Genomic DNA, 16,249 nt, shown 5'->3' with positions numbered 1-16,249 from the left:
TGGGGTATGCGTGTCAAACTCGGGTACCTACTCTAATAGGGTGGGGGGAGGGGGATCAAAATTCAAATGACTATTTTTTTATTATATCTAAAATTATAATGTAATAAACTATATTTTAATTCATGAAATGTTTTTAAAATCATTATCTCTTGTGCATTTGTATCTTGTAGGAGTATAACTAATTTAAAAACTCGCTACAAACGAAATTCTAAATATTAAATCGCATTAAAAAGTCACTCACTCCAAGTGAAACATGACCTACCCCGAGTTTCAACGAAAAACCGCACTCGAAGTGAAACATCACCTCAAGCCCGGCTTCGTTTAAAAACAGACTTAGGGTGGAACATACCTACTGTTTGAAATAAAAAAAAATTTGCATCAAAATAAAAAACTTCGTTCACCTCTGTTTTAATATATACTATGCACAAAGACCTATATTCGGTCCTAATTGTTTCGTTACAAGTTATTGCGTTTTGGCGTTTAAGATTATAAATTTAAAAATGCTCTGTCGTCGGTAATATGCTGAGCCGGAAAAACGATCCCTAGCTAGTAAAATTGGTTTTGGTAAAATATTCACAACGTCTTATGGTTGTTTGAGGATGCTTAAAGAATTATCCTCAAGGAGAAAGTTTCTTAGACGTCAGCAATAACCTTTTTTAAAATTTATATGGCCATGGTATTTCAGTTGGAGGAACGGTTTAAAAAGATTGTTTTTGTTTGATCGAGAACCTCACCCACCAAATAAAACCTACCTAATATTTTACCAATTGTTCACCATAACAACAGTATTATTCGACAGTAATATTCTAGAAAAAACGTCTTGTTGGATATTTCATATTTAGAAATCACAGTTGTTATATTTCTTACCAACTGACTGCGAATCTAAAACTAATTACGATATAAACTACATATATTATATACGTATTATTTCACAAGTGAAATTCCCTTGGGCCTGAGAACGCGTGATTCATTGTGGTATGTCATATTTTAGTGAAAGTAAAATATGATATCATGTGTAGTCGAGCTAATAAACATGTTTTTGTAATTGCAGAATTTCAATTGTTTTCAAGAGATTGCGTACCGATATTATTAAAAATTCTCGTTCGTGGACCAATAATCTTGTAAGATCTGAAAAAGCCATTCAACTACGGAAAAGTATTCAATGTATAGAAGCATCGTTGGAGAATTACTGCAAGATACCTCTGAAAATTGCTAGATCCCATTATCTTATCATTGGCAGATCCCATTATCTTGCAAAAAACATGAAGTGTCGCAAAAGCATATTTAAAATGATCGCCAAAGAATTAGATTCTTTGTGGATCAGAAAATTAAATTTCCCTGTCATAAAATTAAAGTCTATACCCCCAATCTGACTTCTTTTTCAGCTTTTTTAATTAATACCACTTGCAGTTCCTTGCCATTAACCTTCTTTCCATCAAAATGCAGTGCCCAATTCTCTTTCTTCAAAATTCTCTTCATATTTATTTTCATCTTTTTTCAGCCTGTTTCTTCATTGCTTTCAGAATTCCTACATAGGAGGGTGTGGGTAAACTGATACCGTCAGCAGGTAATTACTTGCATAATCCAGACACCTTCCTGGTGCTAATGTTAACATTCCTGACAAAGGTAACTGCTGCAGCTGTTGAAGGCGTCCAATGCCAGAACCGAATTTGTTAAAATGTTCTAGAACCGAATTGTCAAAAAACTGCGATAAAAAAATTAATTATTTTTTAGAATCGAAATCATTTAGGATAGAATGAAACGATAGGATTTCATTAAAGATTTAATGAACCAAAAAAATTGTCATAGCCGATTAATTTAGCACCGAATACTTCTTGAGTCGAATTGTTTAGAATCGAATTTGTTATTTGTATGTGTCACATCGTAACCGAATAAAAATAGTATAGAATGAGACAATCGAATTTTTTATCACGGCTGTTGAATGGTGTGGTAAGACAATATTCATTTTTTCAGGAGGCTTGCAGGATTCATCGCCGTTAGTGTCTGAGTTATTTCCTGAGTCGCTAGACGAGAGAGGTTTTGCCGAGGAATCACGGAATTACATAGTGGACTGACTGGACTCCTTTATTGCTCTACAGGGATGCACTGGTACGCATTTCGATGTGGTATACCCCTCCTTTCCGCCACTTAAGACTTGCTTTTCATACAGCTGTTTATCTTCCCCGCTAAGCCACTCTCCATTTGTACAAGTGATGTCAAATATACTAGCAAAAGTTACTTTTTCAACTTTCTAACCAGGGCGCTTTATTCAGATACTAAATTTTCCAATCTTCTTACTACTAACCCTGGAAAATTCAAGAGTGCAAACAATTGGGATGGGTATAAAAGATGTTCTGAATTATTTTGATTTGTGAGCCTCAATAAAAATGATTGTTACGGATACAACGGTTGTAAATACTGGCACGAAAAATGGAGTTGTAGTCATTCCACAGTGTCGACAGAAATAGCTGAATTTACCTGTGGCACAATATATTGGCCATACTCACTGAGACATTTCTCGTATTAATTTCATTAAAAATACGGGCAATACAAACAATTTAAACAACTCTTAGACAAGAAAAATGAATTGGCTGTTTTTTTTTGACTTTGTGCGTAGAATTCGTAAGTATCGATTAGAAGTGTCAAAAATCAATAAGAAAGATTTCGCCTATTAAATACTTAATGAACCCAAGAGAGTTTCCAACATAATGGCGAACTTTTTGAGTTTATTTTTAATGATCCATGACAGTTTTTTTTTTTTCAACTTTTCTATAGCATATATATATATATATATATATATATATATATATATATATATATATATATATATATATATATATATATATATCTTCATCTTGTATCACCTGTATTAGTTTTAATTAGTGTAATAAGCTTAAAAGCTCATTTCCTTACTAATCTTTGTCGAGATACTTTTAAATTCGTGAGTAGTTTTATAATTATAAGAGGAAATAATCTCCTAACCTAAAAATGTACAGGTCATAGGTATATCGCTCGATCTTTATTCCCATTATATTACGTGTTACGTTGTCCAAATAGGGATTTTTAACGTTAGATTGCATAATTAAATGACCGTTGTTAAAAGCACTAATAAAACATTTTTGAGCCATTTACTTAGGTTTACGCATCTGACCTTATGTAACAATTCTAAAATCGAATTAAGACAGATGTTTCAGAAAATTTTTGGTGACTATACCCACGTAAAAAGGATATAATTTTAACTCAGCCGCACCTCATAAAATTCGCATTTTTAAATTATAATAAAAATCTTATAAAGAATCATTTATTCAAAACATAGATAAACTAAAAAATGTTACATAATTTCCTAATAATATTCTCAAATTTTCTTTTTTTTTCTTTTTTCTTTTTTTCTTTTAAAAAAAAAACTTAAATTTTGCTTTTTAACCACAAAATAAAAATGTAATTAAAACAATATAAAAATAAAAATTTGTCTTTATTAGTTCTTTTTTATAAGAGGAAATAAGAAAAATATTGTATTTTCTAAGGCGATAGTCAAAGAAATCAAAGAGAACTATTTAAGTTTTGAGTTTTATATGAAAGTTTAAAAAATTAATCAACCTCTGTACCAAAGTAACGGTTTCCAAAGTTACCTGTAAATAAATAAAAACAATTTAAAATAATGGCTACACAGACCAACAAAAAAAATTGTTTGCAAACACTTTTTAAACCAATTCACCTAAATCTTATGCATTTTTGGGTGCTGAAACCGTATTTGGCATCAGTTTCCTTTTTTACCCACAATTCTCTCACAATATAATATCGATTAAATATTTCACAATAGTGAAAATTTATTTACAGAAAAATTAAAAAATCTTTGTTTTATTAGGTTACGATTTTTACTAACATTAAATTACTGAAATACGAATATTTTAGGTGCTTATTTTTTATAATTTTAATTTTTTTCCTTTGCTTTATGATGTTTCCTGTATAGCTTTTACTCTGATGTGATGCATTTTGTTGTTCTTTGTAAAGTGACCAACAACTATCACTGGTATCGTTTCTCTATCTTTTTTTATGCCCTGACTTTTTATGCCCAGTTCTCCCTGTTCTTCACTCACATCATTCATGTTTTTGAAAACCAAAATGGTTGTACAAGTGAATTTTAAGGGTTTAGACCCAAATCTCTCACTAAATCATTCAATTCAGCTTGTGTAAACAATTTTTTTTTCTTTTTCTGGAAAACATGGAACTCATCAGTACTCGGTTGGCTTTTTTCTACATTCAGAACTGAACTGTAAAACGTCATCAATAGACTGAGGTGCCCCAATCAGCTGAAGTAGGGTTAGGTAGAAAATTTTTTATTTTTGGAGTTGCATCCAGAAACATCAATACTGCAAAAATAACAATGGAATGATTTTCTTGCTCTCTCCATTTCATGGAAAATTTAAAAGCTTTCTTCTCTTTCTTTCACCATCACCTAAGGTTCTCAACATGAACATAACATACTTTGGGAGGAACCCAAGATTTGCTTTGCTTACCAATTTCTACACCAAATTATATTAAGTATACTTTTTTCACAAAGTCAGTAAAATGTTCTATTGATGTTTTTAACTACAAAATCATCATATATATTGCAAAAGTGTTTGGAGAGTTTTTACAACCACGATTAGCCATACTTAGAGTGTGAATAAAAAGCACACAGGTTAAACACTGTGCAATGTAAGGGTATCTTAACAGGAAGAAAACAAACCGTTGTGCCACTTATCAGAGCTACCGACTTAATAACAATTGATTTTATTACCAACTTTATAACATTAGAAATTATTGCCTACCTAATAAATAATATTAGAATGATTAAAAATATCTTCTTTTGATATTAAGATCTTATATATAAAATAAGTAAATTTTGGATCAAATAGTTAAAATTTAGAGTTGAAAGATAAATATGCGCGTGATAAAGATCTATACAACGCGCGTGCCACTTACACACGCGTGTAGACACATTTTTGTGAATAAGAGTATGAATGTATATTTCAATATTTAATACAATTCTTAAAGTAGACAAGAGAAATTTTACTGGAAGGGTGAATGAAGTTACCGTTTGTTGCCGATCAATAATAATTTACATTAAAACTTTGTACGTTCACTATTATTCCAGTTTGATAATTGTTCTTGTAGATAAATCCGAATTAGTAGTATAAGGTTCCACGTTAAAATCGAAGTCGCTTTTCAAATTAAAGTCTTTTATTTTTTCGCTTTACTTGTTAAACTATATGAAGAAACTCACTCTAAACATTAATACACCAAAACTGTTTACTAAGTGTTGTTTACACACGTACGCCCGCATGCGCTGTGGTTTAATCTAATTCTGCTGCACATCTAGCTTATGCCAATAAGCAGGCGGCCGGATTTATACACTGTATATAGGTAAACAACACTTGAGTAATCAATTATGATCTGTATGTTAAGAGTGAGTTTTTTCAGTTTAGTATTTTTGCTCACCTCTGGCTCACTGTGTACTGTGGGAAATGTCATACGAAGGGTATCAAAATTAAGATACCGTTCAAATACTTCGAAAATTACTTAAAATATTCCAAAAAAAAACTCACCGATTCCAGGAATTATATGGTACTCTTCGTTTGTAGTTGGGTCTACGGAAGCGGTAACTATCGTAACGTTTGGAAAAACTGATGCAATGGTATACACTCCGGTGCGAGCCATAATCAACGAGACAAAAAAAATATTTTCTTCTTTCACGTCGTGATCCTGATTATAAAATAAACTAATTTTATAAAAATGGCCAGCCCAAAAATAATAAAAACGAAAATATTATCAAATTGAAAATGCGATCAGAAAAATAAAATCGAAAATAACAGGAGGACCATGTGTGTGTGTGTATGTGTGTGTGTGTGTGTGTGTGTGTGTGTGTGTGTGTGTGTGTGTGTGTGTGTGTGTGTGTGTGTGTGTGTGTGTGTGTGTGTGTGTGTGTGTGTGTATCCATACACATTAGTATATAATACTGCTACTACAGCTTAAACAAATATAATCTTATTTACTTTAAAACAAACTTACCAATAGTATTCTTATAGCCATTAGTGCTAAAATAGTATATAAAATAAAAAAGAAAAATAGAAAAAAATTACATAACAGTAAACATTAAAAAAAAAAAAGGATAAAGTTTACCTGCTGCACCAGTGGCAACTGTAGCATCCATTAAAATGACTTGATGATTTTCAATATTTTTTGGCAATCGAATATAATGAAGCTAAAAAGTTGAAAAATTTTTGAGAGCACTTACAATTGAAATTTTCTGAAACAAGAGATGGCTTCAAAGTTCTTATTTTAAGTTTATTTAAAAGTTCAATTAGTTCTATAATATTTATAATTCTATAATATTTGTAACTAAGATGAAGCCTCTCACTTCAGGTTCTGTAGTATTAATGTTAGTTTGAATTAGCATCTTTCCTATGATGACATCTTTCTTCACAGATACTAATGCTTCCTCCAGAGCTTCGCCTGCACGAAGGATAGAAACGCCGCACAACTAAATAGTTTAGAAACATTTGAAATATAAATCTATTTGAATTAAAATATCTAATTTTTACATCTAATTTAATTGCATTTTTATGACTTAAAAAAAAATATTTTTAAAGGTTTTTTAAGTATTCAAAGTCACAAAATTCCTTAAATAGATTAGAAAATTGGAAAAAAACCTGGAGGTGGAAAAAAAATACAGCACATGTATAATTAAATTCCTGTAAGTAAAAATTGAAATACATAAAGCAACTAGATAATTTATTACAACTGTCACTTGTTGGTTTCAAATAAAACCGTGCAAAGCAAAATAATTTAAGCATAGTTGACCTACACATCCTTTAAATTTCATTCCGCTGTAAACGCTGCCTTGAGGAGTTTCACATGTATATGGCTGAAAAAAATAAATTTATGAATTGGTATAACTAAAAATTAGTTCACATTTAATTAATATTAAAAATCCAATATTTAAAACTGCTCCACAATATAAAATTTTTGTTCTTTTTATAATGATATTTTCAAATGATAATTTACATTAACAAGCTCATGTAAATGTATAAATTATCATTATATTTATTTTTTTTAGGTATCAGGCTTTTCTTCTCTTCTGAGGATTGAATGCTCTTAGGAAAAGAGAGAAAGCCTGAAGAAATTATTGAAAAGCTAAACCCAAGGAGTAATGTGAAGTAGGTACCCTGAGAAAATAAAAGAAAGTTGCATATTCAAAACTAACAAAATTAATAAGGTGCAAAAAAATTTTTCTAAAGTATTCAAAAATTATTTTAAAAAGTTATTACATTATTCAAGTAATTCAAATACAAACAATCTTAAAACAATGTTATAACCTATTTAGTCAAGTTGCTGCTGTTCATTTATTACTAATAATAATCATAATAAATTGAAAACCAAGAAGCATGCAAGTAAAAATGGATGTAAAAATTTACTTCTGATACCCGGAGAAAGTTCAAATTCTGCTTTTTATTTATATTATTATTTTGTTATATCATTATATTATATTCTTATAATGTGGTGGATAATATACACAAAAAAAAATGACTCACTTCATATGGAAGAAGTGACATTTTTAGCATTATACAAAAAAAAAAGACTCACTTCGTATGGAAGAAGTGACATTGTTTTCTCCATTAATATTCTCATTAATCTCTTTGAATAAAAAATAAAGTCATCGCGAGTTGCATCTCGATTCCTGATAACATATGAAAAAATTAAATTTTATTTGAAAAATTTTTAACAAAATGAAGTTAAGATTACAAAACAAAGCCAAACCTTATAATAGCTTGCAATCCTCGTACTTGAGGAGTGTCATCAACAATATGAAGATTTTTAGGCAATGGTTTCCCTTCATGTTCAGTAATGAGATCAGCTCTTGAAAGAATTGACACTGATAAAATTATACAGACTTAACCAATGAATGAAACCATAAAAAAATCTTTATAATAATTTTATGTCAAAATAATAATACAAATGTTAAAGTAATAATATATGAATCCCTACCGAAAATTGAACCCCCTCTAAAAAGAAAAATTTAAGTTCAGAATAATGCTTTATACAAGTAAACTCATACTAGGTACAAGACAAATAAGTGCATGATAATAATAGCAGTACTTTCTTTTTTAATGTAAAACAATACTATCTAGCTCAAAAGCTTGTAGACCACTACTGTATAATCCTTGTAAACTTTCTTTTAAAAGTTATTATTCTTATATTTCTATGCTGTAAAAACTTCACTTTAAAAAAATAAGGCATAAGTTGAATGATAAACTGGTAACACTTAAGTGAGCTAAAACTACACATAAAAGTGTTTACTATGTCTTCACCTAATCTTTTTCTATATTTCTTTACCTGATGCCATTTGACTTTCCTTTTTTATTGCTACTATTTTTTTTAATGGTATTTTTTTAAATTAAAAGCAACCAAAATAAAAAAACCTTTTCTAGCTGCTTCTTTATACTTTTAACAATAACATTTATTGCAATTGTGTTCTCACCCTCTAAAAGGAATAAAGGTTCAAAAGAAAATACATAAATTTTTCTTCAAACTTAAAAACCCTGTTTACTAGGGTGGTTGTTATTTATATGGAGAGTTTTTTAAATTTACTTTTTATAAATCTGCTTCTCACCACCTCCCCCCTCCCCCCCCCCCCCCCCATAAAAAAAAAAAAGTTTTCTTTTGGTACAAAAGTATATTTAGCAACATTTTTTAGAAAGGTATTAACTTTTAGAGGTAGCATAAGAGCCCTTAGTTTTATCAAAAGGAATCTTTTTAAGGGGGTTAGACTTATAAAAAAAAAAAAAACTTTAAAAACTCCTATTATAAACAACAACCACTCTAATCTTTACACACCAAACATCTGTCTTTTTTTTCAATCATAAAATATTCTTTGCACATTTGAACATAAAAAATAAAAATACTAATTCAGAGCAAATCATAAACTGCGGAACTAACCCCAAGGTACAACAATATCAGCTAACTTCATTGTAGGTGCTATAAATTTTTCAAACATCTAAAAGTTGTAACAACTTTTATTTAGGTTATGAAATTGTTTATCTATGTTAACTGATATAAAAATATAGAATCAAAAAGAGAATGCACAGCAACTCAATGTTATACAAATCATCTTACTTCACATCTACTTTTTCTCATGGATAATAAACTTATGTAAGAAAAGTTTTACTTTTCAGGACTTTGGACCAAAAAATTTGTTACTTCTTATTAAAGAAAGAAAATGACATTGAAAACAATTGAAAATCTTGAAATATCATGAGTTACTGGTTTAATTAAAATTATATACAATATTGAACATAAATACTCACAGGTTTAACAAACTTATCATATTGTTTGAGTACACTTTGAATATCTCTGCCACGCTCACTGATATCTCGTTTTAACCTTAGAAAAATATAATAGTTAAATCTAAAAAAAATATGATCAAAAACATTCATAAAAAGTAAACTTCGTTTAAGACTAAAAGATTACAATTACCTTCGTGCTAATCTAATATCAGAATCTGTATCAACAAAAATCTTCATGTCTAACAGCTAAGAGGAGTGGAATATTTTTTACTTAACAGTTTTAAAATTTTTTGAACTTCTGTAATACAACTTAGGATAAAAAAAAAACTTACTTCAAGAAGTTCTTCACATACAAATGTCATAATACCTTCAAATATTACAACATTTGCACCATAGATTGTTTTCTGAAAAATAAGCCACAAGCCATATAGAATGACTAAATATATATATTTCACCATTATAATCTTTAAACCCCTTCAGAAGCTTAAAAAGTATCTGGCTGACAGAAATTTTAACAGTCAACAAGGCAATTCTATAGATTTAAATAAAGATTTTAACATAAAACTAACTTTTTTCTTCAGGCGGCTATGACTTGAAAAATCATAAATGGGTATCTACAATATTTAAAAATAAAGAAATTATAAAACTGTAAAAACTCTCAATGGGCATGTATGTTATAAGAATTGCAACCAAACTTCACAATTTTTAAAATAAAAAAAAGTTAAAACATATGAGCATTTTTTGTTTGCATGATTTATTAATAAACATACATAAACTTATAAATAAAAAAAGATTCCTTAGAGTGTCTAAATAAGTTATCAAAGAATAAAAGTACTTGTAATAAGTTAGTGATCTACTGGATACATTTGCCATTACCTATCAGGGTGGACATTAAATTGAAAATATCCAGTGGTAGAGATAATTAATACCAGTGGTATACTTCTTAATACTGGTATGAAGAAGTGTATAAATATAACAAACCTGAACATTTTTTCCTTCCTTTAACTTCTTTAGTGTTTCACAAGCAAGTTTCCAATCAAACGCATCAGCATGATCAAAATTATACTCTGCTTTCTCAGCAAGAATATGCTCATCATGGCTCAAAACCTTTTTATTTGTAAAACTTAACAGACATTATTATGAAAAAAAAAATTATAGTATTTTGAAATTTTTAATGCAAATAAAAAAGAGCAAGAAGCAAGACAGGAATTCTAAACAGGTGAGATATTGTTAAAACTGAATGTTGAGTAATGTTTAGTAGAGCTAATATGAAAAAAACATTTTTCTGTATTATTTTTAATAAAAATTGTATATACCAACATTTATGTTTTAGAACCAGAATTGTGTTAGAGTGAAAATTTTACAGAAATATTTTTTTAAAAAAGAGAATAATATTATTAAAAATATATTAGTATACTTGCTTAAGATCAACAAATGTCTAAGGTGCCATTATAAAAGTTTAAATAACAATTTTATATTTATTGAAATATTAAATTTAACATTTCAATAGTATAAAACTGCTATTAAATATTAACTAACTTTGTAAAAGGAATCCAGAGATATAATAACAACCCAAGGCACTCCCAACTCATTAATGATACTTTTTGCAACAGTGGTTTTTCCTGAAGCACTTCCACCACATAGACCTAAGAGAAAAATAAAGCTAAATATAAAAAAAAAAAATGTGAAAATTAACTTTCTTTTGGGAGAATAACTATCAAAAAAAAAAATTCAAGCGAGCCTTTCTAGCTAGATTTAAGTTTATCTGTCAATTGTAAAGAAAAGTGATAGACTTGCAATTAAATGAAATTGCTTTTGTTTAATTGCCAACAAAGAAAAACCTTCTTTGCTAAAAATCAACTAAATCAATTGTATTCTTTTGCAAAAAAATTTTTTAAACTCATAATTTTTGATCTTATTCTAATTAAAGGTATTATTTGTAAGATTTAATTGTAACAACTTTCATATATTTCATATTTATATTGTATATTTTATGTCAGACAGAAAATTCTGTTAATAATTTGCTTTTAAGTTCAAAATTAACATTATGGAGCTTTTTAAAAAATGGTGATTTGAATTCAATTTTTTTTCTTTTAAAAATTGTTTCATGCATAAAGATGCGTATATACAGATTTCTATTCCATTTGAACTTTATTTTTTCTTTATAAAAAGAAGATGGATAAAATACGAAGGGTGAAGATGAAGGGTGTTGATTGTAAGGGGTGGTCATTGATGACATTCATCGTCATTAATGACCACCTCTTACAATCAACACTCTTCATCTTCACCCTTCAATTTTTATCCATCTTCTTTTTATAAAGAAAAAAAAAAGATCAATTGGGAAAAAAATTTGTATATATACATATCATCACACACACTAGTTCAGTTCTTGTAAATTTTTAAAGAGTTTTTAAAGTTATTTTTTCAAAGGTACTTTTAATTGTCATGTTGAATTTATTGAACTTATAGGGATTTTTTTTTTGTATTTTAATTGTTATACTTGATTTGTAAATGCAAATGTTGGCCAGTTTTGAAAATTTATATTATCAAATTTGGTCTTATGATATTTTATGTTATCATAAAAATGTAAAGAAAACATTTTTTTTTCTTCAAGTTAATCAAAATCCATGAAAAGGCAACTCTCTAACAAGTCAAACTTTTAACTCTTGTCAAAATTTGTTTTAAATTCCAAATTTAAAAATATAAAAATTTTACAACAGTCCTGGTGTCATCAACATGTCAAGATTTCTCATATGGCAATGGTTTGATGAGGTCAAAAAAGATAGTCAGGCCAAGGCCAAGTGCAAGGTATGAGTCTCAGGGTGAGTGAAAGGTATGAGTCTCAGGGTATCTGACGCTTCAAGTGATGCCCTTTGTCACTCTTAGAATGACAAAGGGGATTACTTGAAGTGTCAGATACCACATTCAGCACAACTACTTAGAAGAATGGAAGCAATTCCAGGCAGAAAAGGGAAAGGAAGTCCTGTAAGATTCCAACAACAATGCTGAAGATGAAGCAAGCTGAAATCACAAACAAGTGGCTTACTTGTTTAGATAATAAGCTCATAACTTATAATCAGCTTTTAAAGACAATCATGGTACAGCTAGCAACTAATAATCTGCCTTTTAACTTTGTCAACATATCTGCTTTTGCTAAGATTATGTGTCCAAAATACAACATGAAGCATTCTTCTACTTATGCCAATTAATTTTAATAGTAGTATTAACAATGTTTATTTAGGTAAGATTTGAACCTAACTAATACAATTATTAACAATAAGTAAAAATAATTCTTATCACTGGCAAGCTAGCTTTGCTGTATATAATCATGACAGGACATTTTGGTGAAATCCTGGAACTGTCCAAAGGTAGGCCTCCCTAACCTTAGATAATTTGACCTCTTGTTTTAACAATGTCTATCAAGCAACAACCTTGTACTACAGCAGTTAAAAAGGTGGGTCTTGGTTATCAGCCCATTCTTGCATGGTAGTAGCTTATTGTAGAATTAAAGCTTACCATTGTAAGTTAGTTAGGGCTTCGAAAATGAAATAAAATAGTTACAAAAATAATTTAAAACTATTTTAACAATAAAATTCTTAGGCCTTTAAATTCTAAACACTTTTTTGACAATTATAATAAAATGAAATTAGCTAAACATATGTATAATAAATACTCTTAATACAGGGTGATGCAAAAGAATTGAAGGGATTTGAGTACTCTATAGTTTCTTAGTTAAATGCAATTAAATCTTTTCTTTTTTTTTCTAAATTAGTATAAATAAAACTGGGAAAATTATAATTAAATCTAATTAATTTTAGATTAGTATAAATAAAAATTGAAATTAAAACGAACAGATACATTGTAGAGTAGCAAACAAAAATCATTGAAAATGAAGCAAGTATTACCATCACAATCACCTTATTTAAATGCATCTATTTTTTTCCTTGGGGATATTTAAAAGAACATGTTTATATGAATAAAATGGAGACCAAACTCCAACTTAAGTTCAATATTCAAGAAGAGATTCAATAAGTAAAACCAAAAACTTTGAACTAAATTCTGGAAAATACCTTAGAAAGAATACAACTACGCAATGCTCAAAAAAAGACAAAAAAAAAAACACTCCACTAAAAAGATCTTTTTTTTCCACATAAATTGAGATAAATTTTTCATACTTGTACACTATTTAAAAAAAAACTTTGAATGTGAAAAAATTATTTTTTTATTATTCAGATTACTCAAATCCCTGTTTCTTTTGTGCCACTTTGTGGTATGTATACAAATGGGTTTGTAGAAAAATTTTTAATTATAAGAGTCAGTTTCTAAATATTGTGTAAATTTAACAGAAAAGGATAGCAATAAGTTATTTAATGGTTCTTATAAATTAAATCTGAAACTTTAAGCAAATGAAATGAATTTCTGAGTTAATTTAACTGATTACTTGTCAGAATTTTTATTTAACAATACTATTTTTAATAGTTATGTTGACAAAAACTTTAAAATTCTTTTCTCTATTCTAGAAAACATGATATTTTAAGTGCTTTGTTATAACTTACTACTATTAACAGCAACAAATATACAACTCTAAACCAACTTCTAACAGTTTTTTATGTAAATTTGATTTATTTAAATTCACAAAAAATTCCAGTTAAATCTGCATTTTAACAATAGAATGTTTATCTCTGAACTGAATAAAGAATTCAGCCAATAATATTAATTTTTAAACATAAAACTCACCTATAAGAAATGCCTCTTTCATTTGCCCCTGAGAGTTATACCATGGTGGGCGCCCTAAAAATATAATTATTAATAAAATTTAGATTTTTAAATATTTTTGATAACTATTTTATTCATTTTTGAAGTATAAATGTTTGATAAAATATATTATTACTTAAAAATGACAAATAAATTAACAATTTATTTGATCTCATTTAAGAAACAATTTAAGCAAATTAAACAAAACTAAAAAGACTCATTATAACAATTATTTCGATTAGTCTAAAAATTTAAAGTTTAAAATATTTTTTTTTAACATTCTTTAAAAAAGCTAGTGTATATTTATTCACATAGTGTATGTTTATAAAACTTTTTTTATGTATGAAATTATAAGTAAAATTGTAAACAAAACAAAAAATTAAAGTATTTATACCAACAGTGTAGCATATAGACTTTGACTTTATACTACTGTTTGAATTAAGCATGTCTCCAAAGAACCCTTTTTTCTATATATATATATATATATATATATATATATATATATATATATATATATATATATATATATATATATATATATATATATATATATATATATATATATATATATATATATATATATATATATATATATATATATATATATATATATATATATATATAAACACACGCACATATATGTATAAACACATACATTTTTTAATTTTTATGATTTTTTTTGAGAAAAGATTAGAAAGTTAAACTTTTTTAACTTGCATTTGTGAGAATAAAAATCCTTAGTTATTCAATATTCAATTATCTTTCCAGTATGTAGTGGGTATAGCCCTAGACAAGTCTCACTAACTAGATCTGTACCGAAAAGTCTTGAGACTAAAACATTTTAAAGGTTAGGTGATTCCCGCGACACAAAACGCATGTGCTAAACATTGCGTCAGTTAAAGACTTCCCTCAATTATTCATTTTGGGGTTTTATTGCTAATAATTTTTTTACCCAATCTTGATATCTTGTGAGAGTTACACCAAGATATTAAAGAATAAAAACTTAGTTCTCATGCATTCAATAAAATAAATGAAAAGTTTAAGAAATAAAATATTCTCTTACTAAAGGATTCCAATTCTATTCTTTTTTTTTTTTTTTTAGCAAAAACAGATCATATATACATAAGAAATAGTGATTCCGCATAGAAACTGGAAATTAAGTTGCTAAAATCGTAGATTTAATGTAATTACTAATCAGTAAATTACTTTTCCTTTAAAAGACTAATAGGGTAAGTATTCCTTTAAAGAAACATCTAGAGAAACTCCTTAAGGGAGTCTGGCTTTTGTTAAAGATTCTAATTATAAATTTGAACATAGAGCACTTTGTTCGTTTTCGGTAAAATATACAATACATAGTCCGTGATATAGAGGTAGTCCACAAACATCGAATTAAAAAATACTTTTTTTCTTTATGTATACTTAAATTTCAAACAGTAAATACTCATGTTTTCATTTGTTGAATTGTTTATAATTGCTGGTCGAAATCCATGAATTTAGATAAACAATAATCAACATTTCGACTTATTTTTTGTAGTGTTGGCTATTATTGACGCAAAACAGAAAATTAAATTGTTCAAAAACGAAAATGAGTCATCTGATGCGTAAGAGAAAAATCCTGCGCAGTTTTTCATTTAACCCTTTCCCGCGTAGAGCTTGAATTTAAGGATAGTATGGTTACACGAGCAAAGATTTTAACAGTAACTTTTAATGGGATCTACTCTTAAAATCACAGTGCGTGTAACCATATTATCCTTAAATTCAAATTATTTTACATATGATACTCCATGCGGAAAGGTCTTGAGAAAAATATTACGCACAAAAAGAAGCTATTTCAAAGCAGCGCAAAATCCAACAACGGAATCTTGATCTGCTTACTTTATTAGAGTAAAAATACGATAAGTTATCAACAAATTAGACAAAAAGGTATAAAGAAAAAATTAAACCAATCGGTATCAGCCGTGTTATACAGTGGTTTATGAAAAAGAAGAGTTTACCATCTACTGAAAACACACTGGAAAAACAATGACAGAAATAAATTATCATACACTTAACTTTAAAGTGACTAAAAATGCAAGGTGTTCACTTGAAAACAAGTGTCGATAAGGAAGACCACCTAAATTAAACAAACGGGACAATTGTTTCATGCATAGACAGATCAATAAAATCCC

At 28.2% G+C, this 16,249-nt stretch overlaps 2 protein-coding genes across 5 annotated transcripts in view; one reads left to right on the top strand and one right to left on the bottom strand.

Moving 5' to 3' along the window:
- Positions 1–16,249, top strand: part of LOC149891668 (E3 SUMO-protein ligase ZBED1-like) — a 588,790-nt gene that overhangs the window by 193,586 nt on the left and 378,955 nt on the right. The window lies entirely within an intron of this gene.
- Positions 3,286–14,924, bottom strand: LOC145185129 (uridine-cytidine kinase-like 1). 4 transcript variants are annotated; one of them, XM_090078919.1, is made up of 20 exons: positions 14,799–14,924; positions 14,476–14,548; positions 14,064–14,117; positions 10,866–10,972; positions 10,308–10,433; positions 9,896–9,940; positions 9,659–9,730; positions 9,517–9,572; positions 9,348–9,423; positions 8,980–9,037; positions 8,463–8,524; positions 8,029–8,045; positions 7,801–7,899; positions 7,627–7,720; positions 6,848–6,907; positions 6,401–6,523; positions 6,163–6,244; positions 6,052–6,077; positions 5,589–5,745; positions 3,286–3,629 (listed from the first exon to the last, which is right to left on the bottom strand). In XM_090078919.1, exons 2-20 carry the CDS (start codon positions 14,525–14,527, stop codon positions 3,589–3,591), a joined length of 1,407 nt encoding a protein of 468 aa, XP_089935045.1. In that variant the 5' UTR covers positions 14,528–14,548; positions 14,799–14,924; the 3' UTR covers positions 3,286–3,588. The 4 variants fall into 4 exon arrangements, 3 of the variants coding, with proteins under 3 accessions (XP_089935045.1, XP_089935046.1, XP_089935047.1); XM_090078920.1 differs by having other exon boundaries at positions 14,737–14,906; XR_016449852.1 differs by having other exon boundaries at positions 3,555–3,629; positions 6,844–6,907; positions 14,476–14,547; positions 14,799–14,909.

The sequence above is a fragment of the Hydra viridissima genome, unplaced genomic scaffold (assembly GCF_058129835.1).
Source record: "Hydra viridissima isolate aposymbiotic clone 2 unplaced genomic scaffold, HvirCarnegie_v1 scaffold_2, whole genome shotgun sequence".
NCBI lineage: Eukaryota > Metazoa > Cnidaria > Hydrozoa > Anthoathecata > Hydridae > Hydra > Hydra viridissima.
The sequence above is the reverse complement of the archived record's forward strand: the minus strand, read 5'-3'. Positions and strand labels throughout refer to the sequence as shown.